General features: G+C 32.3%; 16 protein-coding genes and 1 non-coding gene across 17 annotated transcripts; 8 read left to right on the top strand and 9 right to left on the bottom strand. All coding sequences in view use genetic code 6, as the record gives it.

Moving 5' to 3' along the window:
• Positions 1 to 123: 123 nt before the first annotated feature.
• Positions 124 to 1,860, top strand: SS50377_27521 (uncharacterized protein; the record flags this gene model as incomplete). Its single annotated transcript, XM_067911307.1, has 1 exon — positions 124 to 1,860. The coding sequence occupies one exon, from the start codon at positions 124 to 126 to the stop codon at positions 1,858 to 1,860; it is 1,737 nt and encodes a 578-aa protein (XP_067761994.1).
• Positions 1,861 to 2,141: 281 nt separating this feature from the next.
• SS50377_t20118 lies at positions 2,142 to 2,223 on the top strand. Its single transcript has one exon. It is a non-coding gene; the product is annotated as a tRNA-Ser (tRNA).
• A 60-nt stretch (positions 2,224 to 2,283) lies between these two features.
• Positions 2,284 to 3,276, bottom strand: SS50377_27520 (uncharacterized protein; the record flags this gene model as incomplete). The annotated part of the gene is made up of 1 exon (XM_067911306.1): positions 2,284 to 3,276. One exon carries the CDS (start codon positions 3,274 to 3,276, stop codon positions 2,284 to 2,286), a length of 993 nt encoding a protein of 330 aa, XP_067761993.1.
• A 50-nt stretch (positions 3,277 to 3,326) lies between these two features.
• SS50377_27519 (uncharacterized protein) lies at positions 3,327 to 3,980 on the bottom strand (the record flags this gene model as incomplete). Its single annotated transcript, XM_067911305.1, has 1 exon — positions 3,327 to 3,980. One exon carries the CDS (start codon positions 3,978 to 3,980, stop codon positions 3,327 to 3,329), a length of 654 nt encoding a protein of 217 aa, XP_067761992.1.
• A 95-nt stretch (positions 3,981 to 4,075) lies between these two features.
• On the top strand, positions 4,076 to 7,684 carry SS50377_27518 (uncharacterized protein; the record flags this gene model as incomplete). Its single annotated transcript, XM_067911304.1, has 1 exon — positions 4,076 to 7,684. The coding sequence occupies one exon, from the start codon at positions 4,076 to 4,078 to the stop codon at positions 7,682 to 7,684; it is 3,609 nt and encodes a 1,202-aa protein (XP_067761991.1).
• An 85-nt stretch (positions 7,685 to 7,769) lies between these two features.
• SS50377_27517 (Nucleoside transporter) lies at positions 7,770 to 9,047 on the top strand (the record flags this gene model as incomplete). The annotated part of the gene is made up of 1 exon (XM_067911303.1): positions 7,770 to 9,047. The coding sequence occupies one exon, from the start codon at positions 7,770 to 7,772 to the stop codon at positions 9,045 to 9,047; it is 1,278 nt and encodes a 425-aa protein (XP_067761990.1).
• A 47-nt stretch (positions 9,048 to 9,094) lies between these two features.
• Positions 9,095 to 10,423, top strand: SS50377_27516 (Ankyrin repeat-containing protein; the record flags this gene model as incomplete). The annotated part of the gene is made up of 1 exon (XM_067911302.1): positions 9,095 to 10,423. One exon carries the CDS (start codon positions 9,095 to 9,097, stop codon positions 10,421 to 10,423), a length of 1,329 nt encoding a protein of 442 aa, XP_067761989.1.
• A 9-nt stretch (positions 10,424 to 10,432) lies between these two features.
• On the bottom strand, positions 10,433 to 10,708 carry SS50377_27515 (uncharacterized protein; the record flags this gene model as incomplete). Its single annotated transcript, XM_067911301.1, has 1 exon — positions 10,433 to 10,708. One exon carries the CDS (start codon positions 10,706 to 10,708, stop codon positions 10,433 to 10,435), a length of 276 nt encoding a protein of 91 aa, XP_067761988.1.
• A 521-nt stretch (positions 10,709 to 11,229) lies between these two features.
• Positions 11,230 to 12,744, bottom strand: SS50377_27514 (uncharacterized protein; the record flags this gene model as incomplete). Its single annotated transcript, XM_067911300.1, has 1 exon — positions 11,230 to 12,744. The coding sequence occupies one exon, from the start codon at positions 12,742 to 12,744 to the stop codon at positions 11,230 to 11,232; it is 1,515 nt and encodes a 504-aa protein (XP_067761987.1).
• A 42-nt stretch (positions 12,745 to 12,786) lies between these two features.
• Positions 12,787 to 14,568, bottom strand: SS50377_27513 (AAA family ATPase; the record flags this gene model as incomplete). The annotated part of the gene is made up of 1 exon (XM_067911299.1): positions 12,787 to 14,568. The coding sequence occupies one exon, from the start codon at positions 14,566 to 14,568 to the stop codon at positions 12,787 to 12,789; it is 1,782 nt and encodes a 593-aa protein (XP_067761986.1).
• Positions 14,569 to 14,717: 149 nt separating this feature from the next.
• On the top strand, positions 14,718 to 15,887 carry SS50377_27512 (uncharacterized protein; the record flags this gene model as incomplete). Its single annotated transcript, XM_067911298.1, has 1 exon — positions 14,718 to 15,887. The coding sequence occupies one exon, from the start codon at positions 14,718 to 14,720 to the stop codon at positions 15,885 to 15,887; it is 1,170 nt and encodes a 389-aa protein (XP_067761985.1).
• Positions 15,888 to 15,891: 4 nt separating this feature from the next.
• On the bottom strand, positions 15,892 to 16,431 carry SS50377_27511 (EMP24/GP25L/P24 family protein; the record flags this gene model as incomplete). Its single annotated transcript, XM_067911297.1, has 1 exon — positions 15,892 to 16,431. One exon carries the CDS (start codon positions 16,429 to 16,431, stop codon positions 15,892 to 15,894), a length of 540 nt encoding a protein of 179 aa, XP_067761984.1.
• A 49-nt stretch (positions 16,432 to 16,480) lies between these two features.
• SS50377_27510 (uncharacterized protein) lies at positions 16,481 to 17,869 on the bottom strand (the record flags this gene model as incomplete). The annotated part of the gene is made up of 1 exon (XM_067911296.1): positions 16,481 to 17,869. The coding sequence occupies one exon, from the start codon at positions 17,867 to 17,869 to the stop codon at positions 16,481 to 16,483; it is 1,389 nt and encodes a 462-aa protein (XP_067761983.1).
• Positions 17,870 to 17,979: 110 nt separating this feature from the next.
• SS50377_27509 (Intraflagellar transport protein 88) lies at positions 17,980 to 20,436 on the top strand (the record flags this gene model as incomplete). Its single annotated transcript, XM_067911295.1, has 1 exon — positions 17,980 to 20,436. One exon carries the CDS (start codon positions 17,980 to 17,982, stop codon positions 20,434 to 20,436), a length of 2,457 nt encoding a protein of 818 aa, XP_067761982.1.
• Positions 20,437 to 20,676: 240 nt separating this feature from the next.
• On the top strand, positions 20,677 to 22,215 carry SS50377_27508 (L-serine dehydratase; the record flags this gene model as incomplete). The annotated part of the gene is made up of 1 exon (XM_067911294.1): positions 20,677 to 22,215. The coding sequence occupies one exon, from the start codon at positions 20,677 to 20,679 to the stop codon at positions 22,213 to 22,215; it is 1,539 nt and encodes a 512-aa protein (XP_067761981.1).
• Positions 22,216 to 22,225: 10 nt separating this feature from the next.
• Positions 22,226 to 25,069, bottom strand: SS50377_27507 (uncharacterized protein; the record flags this gene model as incomplete). Its single annotated transcript, XM_067911293.1, has 1 exon — positions 22,226 to 25,069. The coding sequence occupies one exon, from the start codon at positions 25,067 to 25,069 to the stop codon at positions 22,226 to 22,228; it is 2,844 nt and encodes a 947-aa protein (XP_067761980.1).
• A 38-nt stretch (positions 25,070 to 25,107) lies between these two features.
• On the bottom strand, positions 25,108 to 26,034 carry SS50377_27506 (uncharacterized protein; the record flags this gene model as incomplete). Its single annotated transcript, XM_067911292.1, has 1 exon — positions 25,108 to 26,034. The coding sequence occupies one exon, from the start codon at positions 26,032 to 26,034 to the stop codon at positions 25,108 to 25,110; it is 927 nt and encodes a 308-aa protein (XP_067761979.1).
• Positions 26,035 to 26,036: the final 2 nt, after the last annotated feature.

The following is a 26,036-nucleotide window of genomic DNA, read 5'->3' as shown; positions in this document are numbered from 1 at the left end:
TTCTGTAATACAAAGAAGTAACTTATTTTCTTGTAATTAGCGTATATTTTATCCGTTCTAGAAAAAATTCCAATTTCTACTGTTATTACATTAAAATAAGAAATTATATTATAAAATCTTATTATGTATGCATCTAATAATTATATTGAGAACGAACTTTATCAGAACTTTCTACTAGCTTAAATTTCTGCTTCAGAGCTTTAGAATCACTTATCTTCTTCAAATTATAATCCAGATATAGTTCTTACATAATTTGGTTCTCTTTTAAGTCCAGAATTCATAAAATCAACTATGTATCATTCTCAAAATTCTGCCTTGTCTGAGTCAGCTATTGATTCGCTGTAGTTAATTTATAGTAAAGATGTAATTAAACTTTCTAAAATTTTGTTAGTTCATCCAGAAAATTTGATATGTGATGGGGAAGTCTCATAGATACAGGTAACACTTGAAATTGAAAAACTATCGAAGCAAGGACGAAAAATTGATGTTTTAGCTTTATTAACTATATAAGAATCGTAATCTAATTTATTGGATATTGTGAAACTTGTCATTTAGTATAATTTAAAAGATACATAACAAGACGACAATTTAGAAATGTTTTAGGGAGATTCTGAATATTTAACCAAATCAGTAAAATCTTCAGGTTGGGATAGTTCCAGTGAGGCGGATAGTGTATGGAAATCGGACGAAGAAGAGTAATAACAACAAAGTGTAGAAGGTTGGAGCGATGACGACGATGAAAGTCAAAAGACAGAACCAAACCAGCCACCGGAAAACTAGCTTACAGAAATCAAATTTTACAAAGGTAAGAAAAACTACTAAAACCTCTCCGTTTAAACTTAGATCTTCATTTTTAAGATTTTATAGGATTAGCCTCAGTTAACAACTGATATATCGCTTACGCAACTTTCCCTTCCACTAATATTATCATTATAACCAGATTTATGTGAAAAATACATCCCACAAGCGATATTTTAACTAATTCCACAATCTTAACCGATAAACCAACTTTTCGAATATGCTGAATTGCTATTTTAAGCCAATTTAAACTAGCTCAGTTTTTTGTAGTTTTTCAGTCCTTTTCTTGCTGTAAGCTACGAATTCCGGCCTGAAACTGCGCTTGAAGCATTCATTGTTTCCAATAATATCAATTCAAATGAAACAATTTAAAACAACGCGCAGCTCTTTGTCGATTTCTTCAAATTGTACAAAATTCAATTGTTTGATGACGCAAAATACAACATTTTGAGACAGGAAAAACATGCAATGAAAACGGCAATCTAAAGGTATTTTGATGATGATTTTGACTGTGGAGTTGTGCTATTTGGTGGGTTTTAACCGCAAATTCAAGATCTTGTTTAGGTGATGTTCTTAGATAAAGAGGACCGAGAGATTGACTTTTAGGGACTGATTATGCAGGACTTGGTAGGATTTTCTATTTAAAACTAAATAAAAATCGCGTTTGTGATGCAAAAGTTGTGCAGCGAATAGGAAATTATTGATATATTGTATAGAGGTATTGATGAATTATAACCAGTTTCATTATATAAGTAGGCACATTTGATATTGTAATTGAAATAATTAAAGAAACTTCCCAGTGTGATTTAGGATAAAATTCAGGAAGAAGTTAATTTTTTGGTTTAGATGTCGAGTTCGTATAAGATATTGCATAAAAGTGCAGTTTTTGAGGTAGTTGATATGGGCTAGGTTACTATCAACTTATAGTATCTAGGTCTTGGCAAAAATAAGAAATTTAAGGAGATCGATGGGCTTTAGTGGGGAATTGAAATGGGAGATGGCATAGTTGCTATTAAATTTTACGAAAACGGATAAATTGGTAAGAGTGTGCTGTTCAAGTGAAAGTTTCCAGTCATCTTTAGTTTTAATGCTTTTTAGTTACTTAAGGTGAATAAATTATATTCACTTGGTTATGTAATACTACTTTTATTAAACTTTTCATTATTATATAATATACAATTGTTGTACGAACTTTTAACAGAATAGTGCATAAATACTTATTAAATATGGATAACGTATATATTTTAGTTTTATTACAATATTAAATATTCGTACCACCGTTATTTCTGTTGGATATATTTTGGTATAATATCTATCTTATAATATAAATTGAATATTACTCAGTCACTTTGGCCGAGAGGTTAAGGCGATTGACTCGAAATCAATTGTATTATGTACGCATGGGTTCAAATCCCATAGGTGACGATTTTAAATAATTTTAATAGTCCTTAATTAATTATTCTTAGGTTGTTTTTAAATATTCATTCACTATAGTTTCTTAGAACTGTTCATTCCAGATTTCGACAAACAAATAGGAATTTCTGGTTCTTTATTTGCAATTTCTGATATATCTACTTACCTTTTTGATTCGTTTTCCAACTAGTATATTCTTTTTTTTAATTTGGAGTTTTCTTTTCTTAAAGCTCTATTCTCCTTATGTAACTAATCAACAATACTTAGTTCGTCAATGCTTTCAATGCTATCAGATTGTTCAGTTTCCTTCTTCTCGTAAATTAAGTCTTTCACTTAACTCTTGCTAATATTAATTTGAACGTGTTTTACTTTTTGGTTATCTTATTATGACTATTAAATAGGACTTGTATTTATAGTTTTATTTTAAGGGGGATGAGTATACTCTTGATTTATATATGATACTTGACTAGGGTTTTTACTCAGCTAAAATTATTAATAATTAGCGATAATATCCGTTGTTTATCGTTAAGGTTATAATTAAATTTAGTATGGTTGTGTCTAATGCCTAGATGATTATAAAATAAGTTTAAACTAATAATCTAATTCGGGAGTCCATGCACCTAAGCCTTATTCAATTTATAAAAACTAAATAATATCCAAATTACGATACTTTAAAGCTAGAATAAGAGCAGTTTCTTAAGATTAATTAACAACATATATTTCATATTATAATAGTACCATAACTGATTGGTTATCCTTATCCAAAACAGCTTACATAAGAACTGTTTTATTATCTTTTAGTTTTTTAAAGGATGCATAGAAAATATGGTACAGATCATATTTTTTATGAATATAAGCAAACTATAAAGGATCATATGTTATTTAAGTTTGGTATAGAAATAGTGGATACAAAATTGCAACAGATTATGGAGCATAAAGAATTGCTATCTATAGTGAGTCTAGATTGTTAAATTTCATAAAAGCATGTTAAGGAAAACCTCTCTTTAAAAGTTACTGATCATTAAGTTAAATTAGTTTCAGCCAGGGATGAGAATCAAAATCCATTAAATTACAGAAAATTAAAAAATACATATGATTATATATAATAACTAAAATCACTTGAAAATATCTTTATAAAGTTACACAGCCCTTTTTGAAATTTTAGTCGGATCAAGTTTATCCTCTAAAAATTTTAATGGAACTTTATTATTTGCTGATGTATATGTTTGATTCCTAGTTTATTTATGTGTAGCAACAAATGGTTTATATTAAATCCGTGTTGATGGGGATGTTGCCTCTTATATGACCATTTTTTAGATAAATGTTTTCTCAGATTATCTCGTTTTAACACTACCTCCTAAAATTTTCAATGTATTAATTTGAATTTCTAATTTTGGTGGTATGTTAATCGAATCAAGATGACTGTCTGAGCTCTCAAGGTATGAAATATTGTCCTAAATCATGTTTAATTAATCAACACTTTTCTTTGCACCAAGATCTTGCAACAATATCGCTTTTGACTACATTGCCACTGATTTATTCTAATTTTACAACACAAATTGACCTCTTTTCATTTTATTTTCTACATCTTATTCTTGTTTCAGAACTGCTATAATAAGTTTCTAATTTCCAAACTTTGAAGTATCAACTTAATTTTAAATTTACATCATTGCATCCAAGCTAAGTTCTTGCTTAAAGATCTTATTTTACGATTGTTAATTTGTACCAAAGTAAGTCTTTTTATAAATATCACGAGAATTGAAGGACATCTGGAAACTTTCTTATTAGAATAATTTATATATAATAATAAATAATATATAAATATATATTAGTTATATTATATATATTATTTAATATTATAATAATGACAGAAAGTGAAAAATTACAACTATATGCTTAGACAATAATAGAAGGCGGATCAATCATGTAATCATAGATAGGATATTTTTTTGATGACTCTAATCTTGATAAGCCTTAACTGGCATCTGCTAAGTAAATGTCGGTTGAAATATATAATTTTGATGGTGGCAATGAACTCATTTTGAGCAAAACAATATACTTAAACAAATCAATAGACTAGATTTAAGTGTTAAAGGGGGGTAATACATACTCAAAAAATGACCTACTTTTAATTATAACATCGTATTATGAACTGTTCTTAATATAGTTTACAGGTACTTCAGAAAATTGTAATTATTAAATAATTAAAAATTTTGAGTTAATGGTAATTCTTGCTTAAGACAAAAGAGTTTAAATTCCATTTCAAAAAAAAGCATCTCCGTATATCGATTAATGTTAAATAAGCTAGAATGTATAGTTAGTTTGTTTCACACTTTAAGAAAGTAATAATATTCAAAATTAACTGTTTTTTGTTTGTTTTGAATTCTCAAAAGGAAGTATTAACATAAATTTAGGTTTTGGAAACTTTAAGAAACAGACAAATGGACTAATAACGTAAGTCAGTTTTAGTGAACCATTAGATAGATAAGTAGATGGATTTTATATGAATCCTATTTTATTAATCCACCAGTAATATAATAATAGATTTTATACTTATGAGATCCTGCCATGTAGTCTTATAAATAAATTTGAACCTGGAGTAAACTATATAAACGAAGGAATTTATATTGATGAAGGGCCTTTTACAGTTTAGAATTTATCAGATTATTCATTGACAAAACCAATAAACCAGATTGATTTTTTTTCAAAGGTCAGACCTTAAAATTGGATTTTATTTCCTATAATTACAATAGCATTTGATAGAATAATAGTATATTATAACATTAGATAATCTGAGGCATTACTAATAGGCCATTTATCTAAATAACCTTAAAAATTTAGAACATTGAATGCTTTATCACGTCCGTTAACTTTACGTCAAATAAGCTATCCAAAGTAGGGTAGACATTTTTATTTTATTTCTACTTTTGATGACGGTTCGTTAGTTCATATTGACATTGATTTTAATCTTGAAAAACCTGTTTTGACAGCTTAAACATTAGAATGGCCAGTAATACAAAATGGACTAGTCAGACTTCCTACTTCCACATCATTAACGCTGATTCCGTGGTATAACCAGAAGTAACATAGAGTTTTAGTTTATTTAGGGAGTTAGTCTATAGATACTTGTATATTAGAATTATTAGGCACAAAATCTCCAACTCTTTAAAGATTTAATGATAGATTTCAAACAGTTTTAGGTGCTATATAAGATTTTTGCATTTGTTCTGATGGTAGAATGTTTCTTTGCACTTCACATGGAAGAGATGGAAGTATTATAAATCTTAGATTTGGATACTCATTAAAATCCCTTAATTAACTTAAAATAGAGGAAGTGTTCAAAAAAGATACAATCCACTCCTTTGTTTATAATAAGTAAATATTTATAAACATTTAAAGTAAGACAGGCAATATTCTATACTAATATCATAAATAAATTGATGATGTATGCTAGCTTTTTAAGGTTCCAGAATTTCATGAGTTAAGTTATGCTATTAAATAACCATCAATATTTGTAGGCTCTATATTTAATAAAATAGTTTTAGTAACTACTTAGTAGTTGTTTGTTGATAAAAACTCATATCTTATTACAGCTTAAAAAGCAATTTAAGTATAAAATGATATATATTTAATAAATAAAAATGAAATTTCAATATTTGATGTGGTTAACAAGCTTTAAATAATATAGATAATCAAATTAGATTTTATCATTATAGCAATATAAAGTATCTAACTTTAATAACATCATTACGTTTTCGCATTTTTGGAGAGAAATTAGCTAGCAATTTTACTTAAAACTGGTCAAATACTTAATCTTTAAAAAATTTATAAATTTGATATAGAATTTGATAGCGTAGGTTATTTGTAAATATAGCAACATCATTACTTATTATTTTCTTCTAACTAATTTGTAATAAAATTTGACATTGAAATCGTATAAGATCAGTTTAACATTAAAATGGAAACTATGGAAACTATTTCAATGCGATCTTCTAAATGCTATATTTATACCTAAGAAAAGTAGTTGTTCTTGAAATCTGAATCTTCATTATATTTTATAGATGTATTGAATAATGATATACATTTTGTTCCATTACTTACTTAGCCGTTAACAATAATACCAAAAATTTGTTTTTTGCCTGAATAGATTTTAGATGACGTTGGTATTTACTGTAATGATGACCAATGCTTTTTAAGTAGTAGGCATTCTATCATTAATTATCCATAGATAGGATAAACAAGCTAAAAATTATTTTTAAAATATATGGTGGTTATTATTACAGATCAAATGTTAATAAATAATAAAGAAACACCAGTTTATTAAGTTATGTATTCAGATGATGATGATTGTAATCATAATTATTACTTAAACATATGTAAAATTAATGTAAATCCTTCATATGCAACATAAAGGTCACTTATTAAGCGTTCTACAATAAAAATAAAAAGATATTAATAACATAATTGCCTTGTAGTTTTATCTGAATAGTATTTAGGTAAAATGTAGCTAAGAATTTTTGATTAAAACTCTAGAAATGAACTACATAAATTAATTTTAGACTCATCGGTTTGTGTTAATATGGAGTTTGCTAATATTGGCGGAATTACTTATTTCTTATTTGCTAGATACTCTGTGCTAGATATACATTAACATTTCTTGCATTAATAAATGTAAATAACTAAGCATGAACCATAAATTGATGTTACAGTAATTCAGCCTAACAAGACAGTTATAAAAGTTGGAATTTTTAAATTCGACTCCGACACTCCTTGTTTATCAATTAGTATATATTAAAATTTTTTATATTGTGCTATTGGATCCGATCTTATTCGTTATACCTTATCTACAACACCATCAGCTGATTAAGAAACCGTTAAAGTTGGTACATCAAATTTAGCCCTATATTTTACTAAAACTGCTTAACTATCTTTTACAGAATCAACAATTGAGAATATAATAATATCTGATAGAATTTATTTTATTAAGTCTGGAATGTTAATGATTGCTAATTTAGATTTATTGGAATATTAGGAATTTATTAACCACTCTGATTTGAAATTAATTACACCATTCCATAATGGATGTATTATAATAGACCATACCAATATTGTAAAATATATTTCAAATGATGGGGTATAAATTGCAACATTGTAGTTGGCTCAAAACGCATCTACTATTAAATCATTTAAAGATAGAGTTATTTTAGGTACTGATACGGGGGGAATTATAGTAATAGTACTTAAAAACGGATTATTTTTATAGTTTTTGTAAAATGAAATTTCTTAAGCGTATGAACAATTGTCTTAAAATCTATTTATTACAAATGGTGTTGATTCAGTTGATGGAGATATAATTAAGAAATTTACAAAGCTTAATAGTAGCGAGTAGGAAAGTCTTAGTATAAGACTTAATGTGACACGCGAAAGTATTCTTAAAATGTTAAAAGATATCGATATTAGCATTACAGATTGAATATATTATATGTAATAATGTACTATATATTTTTATTATAAATTCAGATATTATTTATAATATAGTATAATTATACTCATTTGAAATGGGCGATAAGAATTACACACTTTTCGTAACTCTTGGTTTTACAGCATATATAACGTTCTTTGCCGTATTAGCATCAAATGATTATTGGTCTTATTTCTATGATATAGTATTTACCTCGATATCAGCTGCTCTTTTAAATACTTTCGAAACTATAGCCGTATTTCTAGCAAATCCAATTTAAAAGAGAAAATCGCCTGTATTTTTAATAAAACTTGGATTATTGATAAATATTTTTAGTATAGTCATACTGCCTAGTTTTATTTTTATTACTAATTGGACGGCTCGGTATATATTATCATTCATACCTATTTGTTTGCTTGGAATTGCGGCAGGGTTTTTATTTACTGCATTTGGTTCAGTAGCTAGTAGGGTCGACAAAAAATATAATTAGGCGCTATCGTTAGGAACAGGATTATCAGAGGTTACTGTTTAGATTCTTAAGATTATTTTTGCCTATACTAGTACACTATTAAGTGATAAATCATATGAAGAGTAGCTTTTCATTTAAAGCTTAGTTTATTTCATATTTGCTGGAATTTATGTTTGCTGTAGCTTTTTTATACTCTAACAGTTAATTAAAAAATATACCTTCACAACCTAAACAATCGATAGTCATGAACTTGAAACACTAGAATAGTCATAAAGTGGGACTGTAAGTTTTGTTGAACATGATGATGGTGGAATGATTGACTCTTTTTTAAGTTCATCTGCGACGTCAGTGGAGAAAATACCATAAAAATTAAGTTCTAGATCGAAAATATTGGCTATTTTCATGTTTGGTAACCAGTTCATTACTTATTTAATTTTTCCAGCTATAACTACAGCAATTCCTTGCATTTCTAATATGAATGCATAAAAGCCAATGATAGACCCATGGTATAGTTTATTTATCATGTCAGGGTTTCTATTTTCTGATTTTTTTGGCAGATTAGTCGCAAAAATTAGAATTGTATAAAATGCTTTGTAATTTACTCAAATAATAATATTTGTCTGTGTAAGGTTGCTTTTTATACCATTATTCTTTTTGATTAATTTACCTCGAATTAATTAGTATCCTGTAATTCATAATGACTATATCTCGGTTGCATTAGTAATATTATTCGGATTCAGTGGAGGTTTAGCATTACCACTACTTTTTATAAGAGCTCAAGATCTAGCTGTTCAAGTGAAAGAAAAACATAAAATAAGTAATATTATGACTGCGACTTTCTCATCTGGATGCTCGATTTCTGGCTGGATTGGAATTGGTGTTTCTTATTATCTTAGTTTGTAATGAATGATTATATAATATATCATATATAAGCTTCCTCTTTGTACCTAAAAATGCAAGATCTTTAGTTAGATGATTTTGATGCTATGACAGCCTCTACATTCTCTACAAATAATAAAGATGCGCGTGTAAAAAAGTGGTTTGATGCAGCCCAAATTGGCCATTTAGATATTATTTAAAATCTAGCACAACACTGTAGCAGATAGTTTAACTAAGTTGGGTAAACTGCATTATAGGTTGCAGTATAAAATAATTAATTGCATATAGTAAGATTTTTATTGCCATATGAAGCGGGTGTATAATCAATTAGAACAGAAACTGCATTATACCACGCAATTATGCTAAAAAATTATCAAGCAGTCAATATCTTAGCAGCTTACGAGTATTCTATACAATCTTATTAGGTTCTTCCAATATTTTATGCACTAGACTGTAATGCCCCAGAAGCAGCTAAAATTTTAATTTAGTTTTGTAGAAGTAGAGAAACATACGTTAATGTCTACGGTTAAACTGCATATACTAAAGCTATTATTGATAGAAAAGTAGATTTTATTGATGTTTTAGGAGTATAATTAGGCGATACATTAGATGAATACTAAAAACATCCATTTATTTATGCTATTTAAACTAGTAATGTAGAAATTATAGCATAAACATATTCTTATACAAAATTTAATCCAAACCATTCAATTTTGGATGAATGCTACTAAAATGGTCATATTCTTAACACAGAGATTTTATTTTAGAAATATGCTAAATTACGAAATAAATTTAATTAAACTGCTCTCATGACGTTATGCAAATAAACAAGAAAATAGAAATTTACATAATAAGAAGTAGAAACGGTTTCAAAATTAGCCTTACATGAAATAACACTTTAAGATTCTGACAATTAGACTAGTTTAATGTTTGCAGCTTAAACAGGAAAACTTGAATTACTTCCTATTCTCTGTGAAAAAGAAGCTAGGTTTTAGGACAAATTTGGTCATTCAGCACTTATTAAATCTGTTATTAAAACATAAATTGAGTCTGTAAAGTTTTTAAAATAATTTGAGATGAAAATAATTGATAATTAAGGAAATACTGCTCTTAAGTTTGCTGTATAATTAAATAATGAAGAGCTAGTTGAAATTCTTCAAGATGAAATTCAGACTGAAAATTCAGCAATATAAAGGGCCGTGGTTAAGAATAACATGAATATGGTAAATTTCATGAAAAATGGGTTCTAAACACTAGATAGTGATTTAAAAGGAGATTTGTACGAACTTTCAGCTAGTAGAAATATAATGTCGACAATGCGTGATGTAATGAGCTTGGGAGGAGATTTTGAATTAGTAAAAAGCAGAGTATTAGATAGACATTGTGGATGGGATTTGATGTGAAGTCTTGTGTCACTCATTTAACCATTTTGTGCTGATATATTCAACATTATTATCCAGTTTATGCCACATTAATATTTGCCCTATTTCCCCTTCTATATCAGCTTCGATTTTGTACAATAGACCTTGAACCACTGAAACGTGAACAGCTAAAATATCAAATGTATCATATTTACTAATTAAAACATCTAGTTTGTCTTAAACTTATATTGGTAGTTTTTCCTCAATGTTTAATTCAATAAAAGACCCCGGTATTGTGAATTCTTAAGTAGCTAAAAGAAGGAACATTATCTAAATTGAAGTAGTTATTGTATTCATAATTAATCTATAAAAGAAAATTGTAAAAAGAAAATTAAGAATTACACAAAAGTATAGATAATATAATTATACTTTAATAATATTTCTAAATTAAGAATTTCTATCTTAAGATTTTGAGGATGCCATTATTTTAAACAAAAATTTGTATAATCATATAATTTGCTAGTAAGATTCAGTTTTTATATATTCTTTTATAAACTTATTGATTCCATTCAAGTAAAATAAATATTTAATTAAATTATAATATACGTCAAAAAATTTAATTTAAGAATATTAAATATGCATATACTGTATTCTTTCTCCAAAATTTCAAATAATCGTAGTCTTCAATTTTGATATTTCTAGGCTAACAAGGAAAAAAAACAGTTACTTACAAATATAGAATGCATTAGGTATCAATCATTCCATGTTAGATAAAAACACTTGAATATAGCATCTAATTTTCATTCCAGCATAACAGAAAATATATACATGAACTAATAGTTAATCAATCATTCTAAACAACTGGTACCAATCATTGCCTGTAACATGTTAAACATACTAACAGCTTTACCAGATTCTTCGCCTTCAGTTCTGTTGCAATTGAAATAAAATTTTTTCAAATTTGAAACATCAATATTGTTCGAAAAACGGTCCAAATCTACTCTCTACTAAACCCTGCTTAAGAGCCCACTATAACCAATTTAAATCTAATCGCTAGATTTGAAAACTATTTGCTCAAATTGATTTATAGACTCTTAGTCAATCAAGTTTATACCTTTCATTTAATATTATTTAATAAGCATAATAAATTATTTCTATGAACGATTTTTCTATGTTTAAATCATCATTTCTTGCTAATTAAAACTCGTCAAATTCCGATAAATTTAGTCGATTTCGCTCGTATTTGCTTCTAAATCGATCAGAATCTATCTGTCAGTATTAATAAGCTTTAAAATCTTGTCATACACGAAAGAAAATTTTCTATTATTCTGATTAAGCAAAAATACATATCTAGCTGAACAAAAAACGAAGAAAGTGAACGCTGCTGAATCAAAATTTTAATCTACAAACGAGTAGGAGTCTTCAAAAATTTGAGTGTAAATTTCGAGCTCAAATTACTTGAATTTTGATAACTAGAAAAGCTTCAAAAGAAGTTAGAAAAATTATTTTTTCGAGTGTAAAAGCTGCTGCTAAAACAGCGAAAATTAGGAATGAAATTGCTCCGAAGAGACAAAATGCTCGAAGTGAATATAAATAGCTTAAACAGAATTTAAGGTTTAAATGAAGTTATGGTTAATTAAAAGGTCGTGATTCGGGAGGATATTGATTGCTAGGTTTCGAAAATATAGTGAAAGTTGAGCTAATTTATTGGTTGGGAGGGAATTCAATTAGAAGGCTTAAATATGAGCCAGAAGATCTTGATTTTAGGTAGGAAAGTTAGCTACGAGGTCAAATTCACTGAAATTTAGCTTTTCAATGTAAGTTAAGAGCGTAAGGAACGTTAACTGATTTGGAAGACGTAACGCTAACTCTTCAAGTTCTAAAACAGTCAAAAAGTGGTAGAAATGATCGTTTATTAGATTATTATTAAGGATAAGCTGGTGAAGTCGCTGATGCTCCTAGACTTATCTTAGGTAGTCGTAGATTAGGCCAGTCTATTCTGGATAAAACCATGGTAAAAATGACTTAAAATGTAGCTTCTAGCGCGCTATAGCTCCCAGAAACCCTGGTGAGCTCGGATCATTTCCAGTTATTTAGCGCAATATTTAATGAATTGGGAATAGTTAATTTTGATGGAGTTCTAAATTTGGAGATAAATGGGCGCTTAAAGTTCTATACAAAGATGATTTTACTACTTCTGGTTTGTCAGTATGAAGATCATAAAGTTCTGCGTATGGGAGCATTGGAATAGCAGTAAGAGTTTACTCTGCAATAATTCTAGATGTTGGATCAGTTGGAAATAACTTACATGCGTGATCTGGCTTGTCAAAACGTGCCTAATAAACTTGTTTGTCTATGGACATTTTAGTGAAAGGGAATAAATATCATATCTATAATATAATAGCTCACTGCATTTACTTTTCTTATTATTTGTAATAGTGTAAATCTTAATCTGAGACGCTTCTTCTTACTTTTCCGGATCCAATTACAAAATCTTCAGCATTTATCTCAACACCATTCCTACTAACACAATTTAGCCCTCCCTCCCTTACTACTGCCTGTAAATCTGCACCAGAAAACCCTTCCATGTTTTCACATATTTTTTCCAAAACAGCGTTATTTACATCACTGCAAATTTTACATTTACCCATAAGCTTTCGCAATATATCGACACGCTCTGACAAATTTGGTAACGGCACATAGATGGCTTTCTCAAGTCTCCCAGGTCTCATAATAGCCCTATCTAGCAGATCTACTCTATTCGTAGCAGCTACAACAAATACTCCTTCACGATCGCTACAAACACCATCCAATTCTGTTAAAAATTAATTTACAACACGATCAGTTACTTCAGAATTTGAACCAGACCCTCTTTATCTACATAGGCATTCGCATTCATCTAAGAAAACAATAACAGGTCGGGCTGACCTTGCTTTTTCAAATAACTATCTTACAGCTCTTTCAGATTCACCAACATACTAATTAAGTAATTCTGGACCTTTTACAGAAATAAAGTTGCACTCAGCCTAGTTTGCAAGAGCTTTTCCAAGTAAAGTCTTCCCGTTTCCTGGTGCGCCATACAAAATCACGCCAGCACTTGTTTACAAGCCTAGTTATTTATAAAATTCTGGATTCTAAATAGGTTTCAAAATCCACAGATCTAACTCTTTTTTAACCTAAACCAAACCTCCAATATCATCTAAAGAAGTATCTGGAACAGTAGCTAAACCCTCTCTACGCGAAATTGGTTGCACCATATTAATACTTTACTCAAAGCACACCATATTCATTTGTATATCATTTTTCCACATATAAATAACAGCCTCCCTGTGCAAAGCGCGCAAATCAGCAGGTACGTATCCAGGTGTAATCCTTGCCAACTACGCAACCTCAGCCTTTTCGAGTGAATTTCCCACTATCTGTTAAATGACCAACTGCCTATCAGCTCTTCCAGGAATTGGAATTTCGATTTCACAGTCGAACCGCCCAGGCCTCCGCAGCTGTTTATCTATCTTTCCAGCCTCCTGAGCTGTCGCAATAACGAAAACATTTTTAACACTATCCAAACAAGTGCACAACTACGCAACTACACGTCTTTCGTATTCTCTAGTACTACCCGAGCTATCAGCAGCAATCGCCTCTAACTAATCGATTAAAATGATACTGGGATTAGCTGCTTCGGCAAGAGCGAAAATCTCCCGTATTTGGCGTTCTGTGTCTCCAGTTTTACTTGCTATCAGCTAAGTACCAATGACGCCGAAAAATGACAACTTTGGAATAGAACTCAGAAATTCATTTGCAATCGCGTTCGCGAAAGCTGTTTTCCCGCATCCACAGGGGCCAGTGAGCAATATGCCAACCGGTGGTGAAGATGGTTTGAAGAGATATGGCTACGTTAGCGAAGGCATCACGAGCTCGTTTACACGCGGGAAGAACTTCTGGAAGGAAGGTAGCTCAGTCAATGTAATTTTCTGCGGTGACGAGCATACGGGCAGCTCCGAATCGGTTATTTGCTGAGATTTTTATGCAGGGACCTGAGTAGTAGCTTTTGGAGCAGGCTTATTCGTGTCAGTCCATGACTTCGTCCTGATAGTAGTTACGCCTGCCTGCAGCTTGAAGAGGTCGGGCGCGATGACCGTTTTAGTGGATTTGGAGAAGCTGCTCGAGAATGACTCGCTGTTATCCATTGAAAGGGGAAACGAAATGGCCCATTTTGAACAGATATAGAGAAGTAAGTACAATTTCAGACATCCTGAATTTTTTTATATTATCTTTTAGTTAACTTCCAGCCACCAAGGAGTTCAACTCCACATATTTGAAAATTTCGCTCCATAAAATGAAACTCACCGAAATCTCACTGCAGTATTTTCCACCAAAAATAATCGCCACCTGCTCATCTCAAAACGTCACTGAAACCTTTTAATTCCCGATTCCGCGGGCCTGCACGAGCGCGAAGGAAATTTTCAACTACCTCATTAGCCAGAACAAGCTCTTCTCAATATACAAAAAGGAGGCAAAGCACTTCGCGAAATAGCTAGCGCAATAAAACGCCAAAACAAGCAAATTCAAGCTCCGAAAAGTATACAACAATCACGTTTCGCCGGTAGTCCAAATCGCGATTTCGCGATAGAACAAAATCGTTTCAATCGGCCAGGACTGCGTTCTGATAATCACAGATTTGACCGTTGCCGGCAGCGCTAACACGCAGCTCGAGCTAGACTCGCGGCCGCTCGCGCTGGCCGAAAATGGCGAGCAAATCGCGGTCACGCACCTCTCGAAGTATGTGAAAATCTACGATTTCACCGCAAAATTTCTGTTCCAGACCACCACTAAATCGACCCCCATCGGTGTGTATTTTAACAGTTCCAAGGACCTCTTCATATCGTGCTTCGATGGCTCGGTTTTTTCATTCAGAAACGACCAAAAACTGCTGGTTCAGAAGCACCAAAGCAGCGTTTTGGGCTGCTTTCAGTACTCGAACCACAAGTACCTAACGGCTAGTTTAGACGGTACCGTTCTGGTAGCCGATATACGGGTCACAAGGCTCAATTCTGCAAAAATCAAGGCCCCAGATATGAGCTGCGCCAGCGCCTGCACATCGGTTGCTTGCGTTGGTAAAAGCGTAATCTGCGGATTCGAAAATGGTGAGTGGAAAGCCGATTTACAAGCCGGAAGCTCCGCCCGGAACCAAGAAAACACGCGGATTCGCGCGGTTTCGCTTACCGTGGACGGTGAAATGTACGCAGTAGCCGACGAAAACGGTGTAAAATGCAACGGAAAATCGCTGCAAATCTCCGGCGTCACACAGCTGCTCTTTTTGAACCCAAGCCAGCACCAGAAACTCATCGTGGCCGCCGAGAAGCTGACGATTTGGAATGTAGAAAAGGACACGAAAACCGAATTTGCGTGCGGCAACATTAGCTTCATAGCAGCCAGCTACGACGGCTCAACTGTCGCCGTGGGGAACTACAACGGGGAGATACATATTTTGAGTGACTAAAACTGAGTTCTCACTTGGTGAGCTTGACGATCCAGAGCGCCTACGTGCCCAGAATGAACGCGAACGTAGCCACCTCCACCATGCTCCAGATCCACGTTTTCCAGATACCCGACTTTAGCGAGGTTTGGAGCTGCTGCTCGGCGATTCTGGCGTTCCTGTAGTTGGTCTGGATCCGTGTCATCTCCTACTCCGATTCACCTACAATCTCCCCGAAATTTGTATGCTCCTGACGGATTTCAATGACATTGAGCTCGAAAAAGAGCTTTTCATGGTACTGCGGCGTATCGAAAATGGTGAAGCAGAACTTGTAGAGCCCCGCGGCATGCGCTGGTGACGAGAAAGTCTCCTCCGGCTTGTCGGAGTCGAAAAGCGCTGTCGTGGCGAAGGACGATATTTGGAAGGAGATGTTCAGAGGGTTCTCTGGATCGGTCGGGTAGACTTAGTAGTAGCCGGTGACTTCGGCTGGGGACTTCAGATAGTGGAAAAAGCACTCTACGCTCGTAGCCGGTAGGTCGATGGTGATCTATTCCTAGAGAAGTAGAATCAACATTTATTGGAGTGGAGTTTACATTTAATTATTATATGATAATATATACAACTCACCAACCGCCTCTTTTCAGTCCGCCGGCTATCGGGATCACCGCGAACGGGTCATATCCGACGTTGACGTCTCCAAAGCGGCCATTTCCCTCCTTTTTCGCTTCTTTCACTTTTTTGACGTCCTCAATCCGCTGCTTTTGGGCCATTGTGGGCCGGTAAAGCCGCTCGACGTCGCGAACAGCTTCTGGCGCGCCCCTGCGAGCGTTCTCATGCAGCCTCCGAATCCGCTCAGAATCGGCCTATTTCTGCAAAATCGCTTCATTTTTCAGAATTCGAATCCGCTGAATTTCGTTTTCCGTTTCTTTCAGCCGCTTTTCCGACTGACGTTTTTTCGCGATTTCGGCCTCCGTTTGGATGCCCATTTTGCGCCTCAGAAGCGCCTCCTCCTGCTCGCGAATCGCCAAATTCGCAATTTCCAGCTGCTGGTTTTTGCGAATTTCGAGGTCGATTTGGCGCTGTTTGAAGGCTTTTTGCGCGTTCATTTTTGCGCGTTTCAGCTCCTTCAAACTTGCAATTTTCTGCCGCAGTTGCTCGCTCAGAACGTCGTTAGCAGCCATCAGCTTTTGCTCGCGGAAAGCGCGCAGTTTTTCGATTTTCAGCTCATCTTTTTTGTCACTTTTCGGCTGAGAATTTTCGTCGAAATTTTGATTTTCGCTCGAAAATTCCAATTCTTTTTTGACTTTCCACTTCTAAATTTCTTTTTTCTTCTTATCCAAAAGTTCTGCAACTTGGAAGCAGAAGTCGTCGTGGCGTAGCAGGGCGCCGATGGTGAATTCTGGGAGCTTTTTCGTCAGGAGCTCGCAGAAACGGCGTCGATTACCAGTTTTCGAGTTAAGCCACTGCACGTAGAAGCGCTCGTGCTGCTCCTGCGTCCAACCGCCGTGCGGGTACTTGATACGCTCGAGTTCATCGCTGATTTACTGTAGAATTTTCGACTTGGCCGGAATTTGCTTCCTCGCGACCTGCAAAACTGGCTTTTCGAGCCTCACAGCGCGCTCCGCGGCTTCGTAGCGCCGGAAACTAGCTTCAATTTCGTCAGAAAGCGACTGCCCGCGCAAATCCAGTGCGTCCCGGGCTTGGACCCAGCCAGACCGCGCCGCTGTCAAATTTCCCTCCGTCGTCAGCAGCAGGGCTTTTAGATTTGATGGGGCGGATTTTATCGCCGTATCAACGATGGATAGTTGCTTGGAGAGCATTTACAGATGCTGCGATACGCGGAGCTGCTCGGAAGCGCGCTCTTAGGCCGCCAGGCGGTCAGTTTGGCTCAGGAAATGCAGGATTTTCTGTGAGTGCTTGGCGTGCTAGATCGTTGTTTGGAGGTCGATTGTGACTGCCTTCTCCTGCTGTTGTAGGCGCCTTAGTGTTCTCAGGAATTCCGGAAATGACATTTTGAAGGTTGGGGAGTTGGAAGATAATGATATTTTGGGAAGTAAATTTTTTGGTAGGAATATGATTTATATTATATAATAATTATTTGAAAATTTCGCTTCGAATTTTAATGCAACCGTACCGCCCAACCTCATCCTTGAAAACAGGTGCTGATATGATGGCACGACCTATGTCATCTGTCAAATCAGCAGGGTATTCCAAGTAAAATAAAGAAAAATCTGCCTTTGATGGGCTCCCTGAAGAGGATAATGTTTCCTCGCCTGAGAAGTAGGCAGAGCAAATAGAAATCTCGATTTACCAGAACATTAGAGATGCTATGATTCTTTGTGACTAAAATTAATTTTCGTAAGCTGTTGCTAAGTTATAAGAATCTCTATCTTTCTTGGGACAACTTAAGAAAATTCACATTGCTACTTAGTAATAAGAAATAATGTAGCCTTCTAACATGAAATTAGATTGCTGTATTAGAAGACATGTTTGTAAAGTATTTATCTTAGCCAAATAATATGATTAGGCCTTAGTTTAATGTGAAAGAATGCTTAAGCAATGTGAAAAATAGGAAATGGCTGAAGTTCGTATGACTATGGGTAATATTTATTTTTATAAAAGTGATTATGAAAAAGCTCACAGAGTTTATAGTATGGCATTAGATGTCGCACCGCCTGAATATGCAAGATTAAGACAAATGATTGCCCAATAGATCGCTATTACTTAAGTCAAATTGGATCGATGGAATTAGGCAGTTGACGCCATTGAAGAGAACTTAATTAAGAGCATTTCATTAGTAAACAGTAAAAATGAAGAAACCGACAAAATCAATATATATGCATTGATGACTAAATTTAAACCTATCTACACATTAATAATTTGCTACTATGCGATTAATGATTAAAGGTAAATGATGGAAGCATTTAAACGTTTAATTGAGACATGTTAGCTTATTGGTGATAATCCAGATATGTTTGATGATAATGATGAAGATGATAATGCGTATATGGGAGATAATGTCATGAATAATGGAGGTGATGATGAATTAGATGACTTAAGTAGATACAATGCTTCTGTTAGACATGAATAGCGCTCAAAGTTACTTTCCGCTTCTCGCTTATTAGCTCCTGTTATTTGTAATAAAGAGATAGATGGTTATGAGCGTTTGGCAGATCTTCTTAAAGAAAAAGGTCACTAAACACTTTCACTTTAAGTCTTAATGTCTAAAGCACTTTACTTATTAGAAAATAACAACTTTGAACAGGCAACTACAACAATGATGGATATTGATAGAATTGGTTTAGAGTCTGCTCTTTCAATGGGTATTAATGTGCCTTAATAAGTTTTAGAACGTTCTCGTAACATATCTTTAACAATTGCTGCTGCTGCAGAACAGCAAAAGCCTCAAGAAGAAGCTGCAGAAGCGCTTGGAATTGATAAAAACCTAATCAAAACTAATAACAAATCATAAAATTATATGGATATGGAGAAAGAACGTCAACTATCTGCCAAAAAAGTCGTAGCCACTGACTTTGTTGAGAAGAAAAACAAAATACCTTATGCAACTTTTGTACCAAGAGGTGTTCATACAAACATCGCCTTCATCCACTATTTAAAAGGTGATTTCGAAGCATCTTTTGCTCACTCTACAACAGCAATTTTAGTTGATCCTTTCGACTCGTTTGCTAAGGTAAATCTAGGTTGCACTCTGGCAAAACTTGATCGCTGGGATGCTAGCTTGAAAGAATTTGATGAGGCGTATGAGATGAACCCTGACTGTTTATAGGCTGTTTATAACAGTGGCTTAGTTTACTTCAAGAAACAAGAATATGAAAGTGCTTTGATTCAATTTACTAAGGTCATTACTAGAATTCCATAGCAAACTGATGCTTTATTTATGAGTGCCGAATGCTTGATAAAATTAACTAAGATTGAAGAGGCTGTAGTTATGCTTAATAGCTTATAGACTTATTACTTAAATTACAACACTCAGGATCCTTGTGTTTTTTCTAGATTAGGAGAATTACACCAAATTTTAGGAGAAGAAAGCTAAGGTGCTCATTATTTCAAGGAGGCTCATAGATTAGTACCTTATAATTTAGATATCATTAAATGGTTAGGTAGCTATTATGTTAGATAAGAATTATATGAGTAAGCAAGGTTGTGTTTCGAGAAGGGTGCTTAAGTAGATTATTTGACTCCTACATGGTTTTTATCTGCTGCTGCTTGCTTAAGAAAAACTAATCAAACTAGAGAAGCTACCGAAGAATATAGAAAAATCTTGAAGAAATGGCCTGCATGCATTGATGCTATAAAATACTTGATAGTTTGTCTATAGACATTAGGCTAAAATGATGAAGCCAACCAATGGTAAGGTAGATTAGAAAAGGTTTAAGCAGGGGGTTTAGGTCAATCTAATGATAACACATTATCCAATACTAAATTAGAGACTGCACAAGCCGCTCGTATTGCTGACAATAAATTAAAAGTCGTAGAAGACTAACCTGATATGGGAAATAACGAAGATTTGTTCGGAAATGATGATGTTGCAGGAAACTTGCTTAACGACTAAGAATGATATATCTATCGAATTTTATATACTATTATGTATACTTTGAGATTTGTGATTTCTTCATTTCACAAAATATATTAAATAAATTTAATATATATAATACTGTGTTATAAATTTTTTGTTTACCGTAAAACTAATATTTATAATGTAAATACCTTTTAATTCATTAATTATAATGTGAATCAGTGATAAATTCTATTATAATACTATAAATTAGACTATCAAGTTATTCCACTCCGTATAAATATGGCATGCTATGAACCCTGCCATCGTGATATGGATTCTCTTAGAACTTTATACAAAATTGGTTCTGGACCATCTTCATCTCATACTATGGGCCCTAAGAAAGCAGCTGAGCTATTCCAGTCTCTTTATCCTTCAGCACCTAAATATATTGCACATTTATATGGTTCTCTGGCATTAACTGGATCTGGACATAAAACTGATTATGCTATTTTATAGGTACTTGGAGATAAGTGCAAAATAGAATGGCATATGGAACATAGATTGCCTGCGCATACTAACGGCTTACATTTCTAAGCCTTAGATCAGGCCAATAAAGTTATAGGTGATCGCGTTTGGTATTCTGTAGGTGGTGGTATTCTTGAAGACGGTGATGCCACAGATGTTAATAATCTTAAACCAGCTAATGATACTTCGGAGTCTCTTAAGAAAAAATCATCCGGTAATACGCCAACTTTTGGTAACTTCAGATTGTTCTCTGATTATGTCAAGTACTGTGCTGAAAAATAAATGACTTTATAACATTTAGTCTATGATATTGAGAATAGAGAACCTTTAAGTAAATTAGGTCTTCCTAAAATCCTTATGGACTAGCATTTAAAAGGGTAATTCGCCCATGATAAAGTAATTTAGGATGTTCTTATTTAGACACACTTCTTAAAATGTTGGGAAACTATGAGATCTTGTGTAGAAGTAGGTTTAAAGCAAACTGAAGACATCGACTGTGGTGGTATTTTAATTTATCCTCGCCTAGCCCATAAGTTTTATGAAAAGGCTAAAGCCCTTAACTTTAAAGGTACTTTAGGTGAGAGATTTGCTATATAAGCTTATGCATTGGCTGTGTCCGAAAATAATGGATCTGCCTTCCATGATGTTGTTACCACCCCTACGTGTGGTGCGTGTGGCGTTTTACCTGCAATCTTATACTTTTATTACAAGCATAAAATGTCCCGCTAGGTTCCTAAAACTATTGTCAATCGTTTGATCTGCGATGCTTTAGCTGTTGCCGGTGTAATCGGCAATATCTGTAGAGCTAATGCCTCTGTATCTGGAGCTGAAGCTGGATGCTAAGCTGAAGTAGGTGTAGCATGTTCAATGGCCGCCGCGGCAGTTGTTTATCTGGAGTTAAAATTGTGCCCTGGAAATGATAATGTAACTCTTTCACAAGTTTTATAGATGTATGAATAAGCTGCAAAGAATGCTCTTGAAAACTTACTAGGTTTAACATGTGATCCTATCGAAGGTTTAGTTATTGCTCCTTGTATTCAAAGAAATGGGCATGCTGCTTTAGCTGCATATAACTGTGGTATTATTGCTGTTACTGGTATATTTGAATATTCCGTCTCTTTTGATGAAGTAGTTGCAATCATGTATAAAACTGGAAAGGATATGCATTCTGCGTATAAAGAGACAGCGACTGGAGGTCATGCATTAATGTGGCAAATGGACGAAAGAGCCAATGTTAAGAGTAATTATAATGATTATAAAGGTGGATAAGTTGGCATCGAAGATCTCGAAAATGATGATCTTAAGAAGAAGTGAGCAAAATTTATCACAGCGGATTAAAGCATTCTTCTATCGCTTATTCATTGCATAACTTGCATTCATCATAATTATCACTTAGACAGCTTTTATGCCAGCAATGAGTACATGGAAAAACGGCAACGTCGCAATTTTTGCTAAAGTCTTTTCCACATTTTTAGCATAACAATTTTTCACTAAAAACAACTAACTTTGCATTATTTTCTTTATTATTGCACTAGTCTTTGTCATCATCTATTATTTAATCAATCTATACTCCTCTATTACTTATTTACGAATAACATTTGTTCACTAAACCCATAATAGCTCCAATTTTAATATCTTTAGGAATCAGTTTAATTCCATCCGAAATTCGTAAAAATTCTACCTATGAAATCATTATAAAAATCATTTATAGTTGTTTATATCTTACTTAAAACATAGCTTTACTGTTATTTAAATTAACAATTTCAATGTTAATGTACCATGTAAATAATTTAATATACATTTATCTAAGTTCAAACATCTTATCTTTACGAATAAAGCTTAATACTTCATTAAAGCTAATAAATACTTCATCAAATTTTCCAAAGGTGATTTAGTTTTCATCAAATTCTTCTATATGTTTAATTTCGCTTATATCAATACTTCTAAAAGACTAAAATTATAACTCTAAAGCATCTTGAAATTTATTTAACTTCAATAAACATTCTATTTAAATCTTTAAATTTGAGAATTTTTATGAGTAGATTAAAATTTCTTAATAATGTAGTAATACTGGTGTTGTATTAATAATCTAAACAACAATATCCTACAATCTTAATTATTACAACATCTATATGAGGACGTGAATAAATACTGAATTTTTTCCAATATAAACCAAAGAATACCATTCTGAGAATTTTACAAAGTTTTATTCATTAATTTTATGCTAGTTATGTTTTAAAATAGTAATGAGTTAATTATATGGGAAGTTTATAGGATCATCATTAAGATATCGCTAAATTATATCAAAAGATTCTATTTACTTATGCGAAATAACTTGATCTAATGACTAAAATATAAAATCTATATTAGTTTTTCTATAAATATCTATAATTAAATCATAATTTCTAGTCTTCAAATAATATTAAATTGGATACTCATAAAGCTCTTTAGCCATACAAAACTCAGCATATATATTTTCTAAATTAGCATTTAACAACATATTTTTAATTACTTTTTAAAGTAAAAATTAGAACATACTACTATTTTTATTTGTTAGTAATAATCTAAGTTTATTTTACCACTCATAAAGGATATCTTCAATCTCCATTTACTTCATACTATCAACTTTAAACTAAAATAAATTATCTGTTCCATAAAGTTTGTTTAAATCATATTTTTAATTTTATTACTATATATAACTATTTATTACTCTAATAATACTATCTACCTATACTTATGAAAGTAGTGTTAACAATTGTTCGTCATGTTTTCCCTCATCTATATTTTTAATAATACGGTACTCAATAAAGTAACTAGCAAGAATAAAATACCCTTGACTTATGAGCTCTTAGTATTTTTCTATAAAATTGCATTTTGTCAGAGCTAGAATTTGTGCAGCTTTATTTAAGTCATTTTTATCAATTAAATGAATAGCATACTCTTTGTAAACAGTATCTGTTTATTAATCAGTCTGGGAAAATTTAAGAGCATTTTCATAATCATTTATGTACAAAAATGAGCTCCATGAATTATATTACTCATTCTTAAATGATATTTGACAATACGCCACACTTTTAACATAGTTTATTGATTACATATCACTAGGTTATTTGGGCAACACAAACAGTGTTTATTTTTAAGCAAATTATTAAACTTTATTACCTAGCTTGAATTTAAAATCTTACTAATTAAATATTTATTTTGTTATAAGATCAATAATATAATAAGATGAATCGGTATAAATAAGTCCCAAAAAGTTAAAAGCCTGAAATCCGCGTAACTTTCCATCTGAAAATTTATTTAAGACGTTTCCTCTTAGCTAAGAGCACTCATTAGTAATTAGATTTATTTTTAGTTCATGAAAGTTAAGTTATTTATTTTTGCCACCATTTGTTAGCCATAAGAATTTATATGTATTTTTATACACCAAGCAATCAAAAAACTATGTTGGTATTTTTCCATCACTAACAATAGATGCTAGCTCTAAGTCCTATTCTGTTGATTTGAATTATGATATTAAAATTGATTACTTTTTAATTTTATAAATATTAATTTGTAAACCGCAATTAATTATAATAAATAAATATTTCTGTGTAAAAACAGACTAGATATTAAGAATTCTATTTGGAGCAAGTTACCTAAATGTCAAAATGTCAGCAGCTTTAAATTACTTTAATAAATTAATAGTTATTTCTTTTTGCATATATTGGCCCCCAAATACTTCACCAAGACTATTACCAAATAGAAATTCGGGTGACGTTTACTCAATTTTTTCTTAAACTAGTGTTGAATTTGAATCAAAATTATTAATGAAATTAAATGCTGTAATAGGTTTTGTATGTTATTTAACCTTTTTAGAAACAAGTTTAGACTTCGAATTTAGATAAATCAGATAAAACTCCCCTTTTGAAATTTTTTAATCCATAAATGATAATGCTAACCAATATCCAGATTGTGAACATTTGAACACGTTAGGAATTGAAAAGAATCCTGGTTTAATTGTGATAGCAGCAATGGTATTTTATTTATTAAAAACTGTAATTACAAAGTCATTATTGCTACTAGAGTCCTGATAAATTGTGTATTGAATGTTATTACTCTCTGTTACAAGTATAATATTATCCTTAACCTAATTATCAGAAACTGGCTGGAATATAGGTAACTCCATTTGATTTGAAATGGTATATTTTAATAATATATTATAAATCACTCAACTTTTTCAGATTTATCTTAAATTTCTTCCTTATAATTATTTCCAAACGTGTTAAAATCTAATTCTTCGAGCACTGTCTCTATATTTTCATCATGAACTTTATAAAATTCGCTGAGTTGAAGACCATATTTTTTCATATCGTTTTACATAAACTTGATTGCATGAGGTAATAAAGTATTTACCATTTCCTTACAAATATCTTTTGCCTTTAATGAACTTTCACATTTCTCAAAATCTATAACTTCATTTAAGTAATCAAAGATAGTCTTTCTATCATGTGTAGCTACAACTTAAATATAAAGGTATTCTACCAATTAACTAAACTAGCTACATAATTGAACAAAAACTCTTATAGTATCCCAACGACCTAATTAGCAACAAATATGAATGGCACCCTTTCCTTTAATGCAAATAGAGAATTCGCTTAGAATACTTTATTATTTAATAAGATCTTCAATTTACTTTTACAATGGAAAATAACAAAGTAGCATTAAATGACTAATGTTATCATCATCGATATTACCAATAACTGTTTTCTGAGGATTAAGAGCACAAAACTAAAGTATTATTCTAACTTAATCAAAATTGCCGCGTGCAATCGCTAAATGTAGACAGTCTTAACCTGATGATAATTAAATTCCAGCTGCGGCAGGCAGAAGAGATGTCTTAATAGTTAACGGTGAATCTGTCCTAGAACGCACCTCTTCTTCCAATAAAACTTATATTGCATTGGATTTCTAAAATATAGCCGCTATATGAATTGCAGCGGTTCCAAATATTGCTTTTGACTCATTCGAGGTCTGACGCGTGTCTTTTCTGTTTGCAAAGCTCTTCATATTCTGCTTCAAATAGTCACTGTCATCAAGCGTTGCAGCCTTGAACCAGATGTGAAGTTTGTTTGGTCCGCATAGAAATCTCATTG

This window comes from Spironucleus salmonicida, chromosome 7 (assembly GCF_000497125.1).
Source record: "Spironucleus salmonicida strain ATCC 50377 chromosome 7, whole genome shotgun sequence".
Lineage (NCBI taxonomy): Eukaryota > Fornicata > Diplomonadida > Hexamitidae > Spironucleus > Spironucleus salmonicida.
Note: the sequence above shows the minus strand (reverse complement) of the source record. Positions and strands in the feature narration are given on the sequence as shown.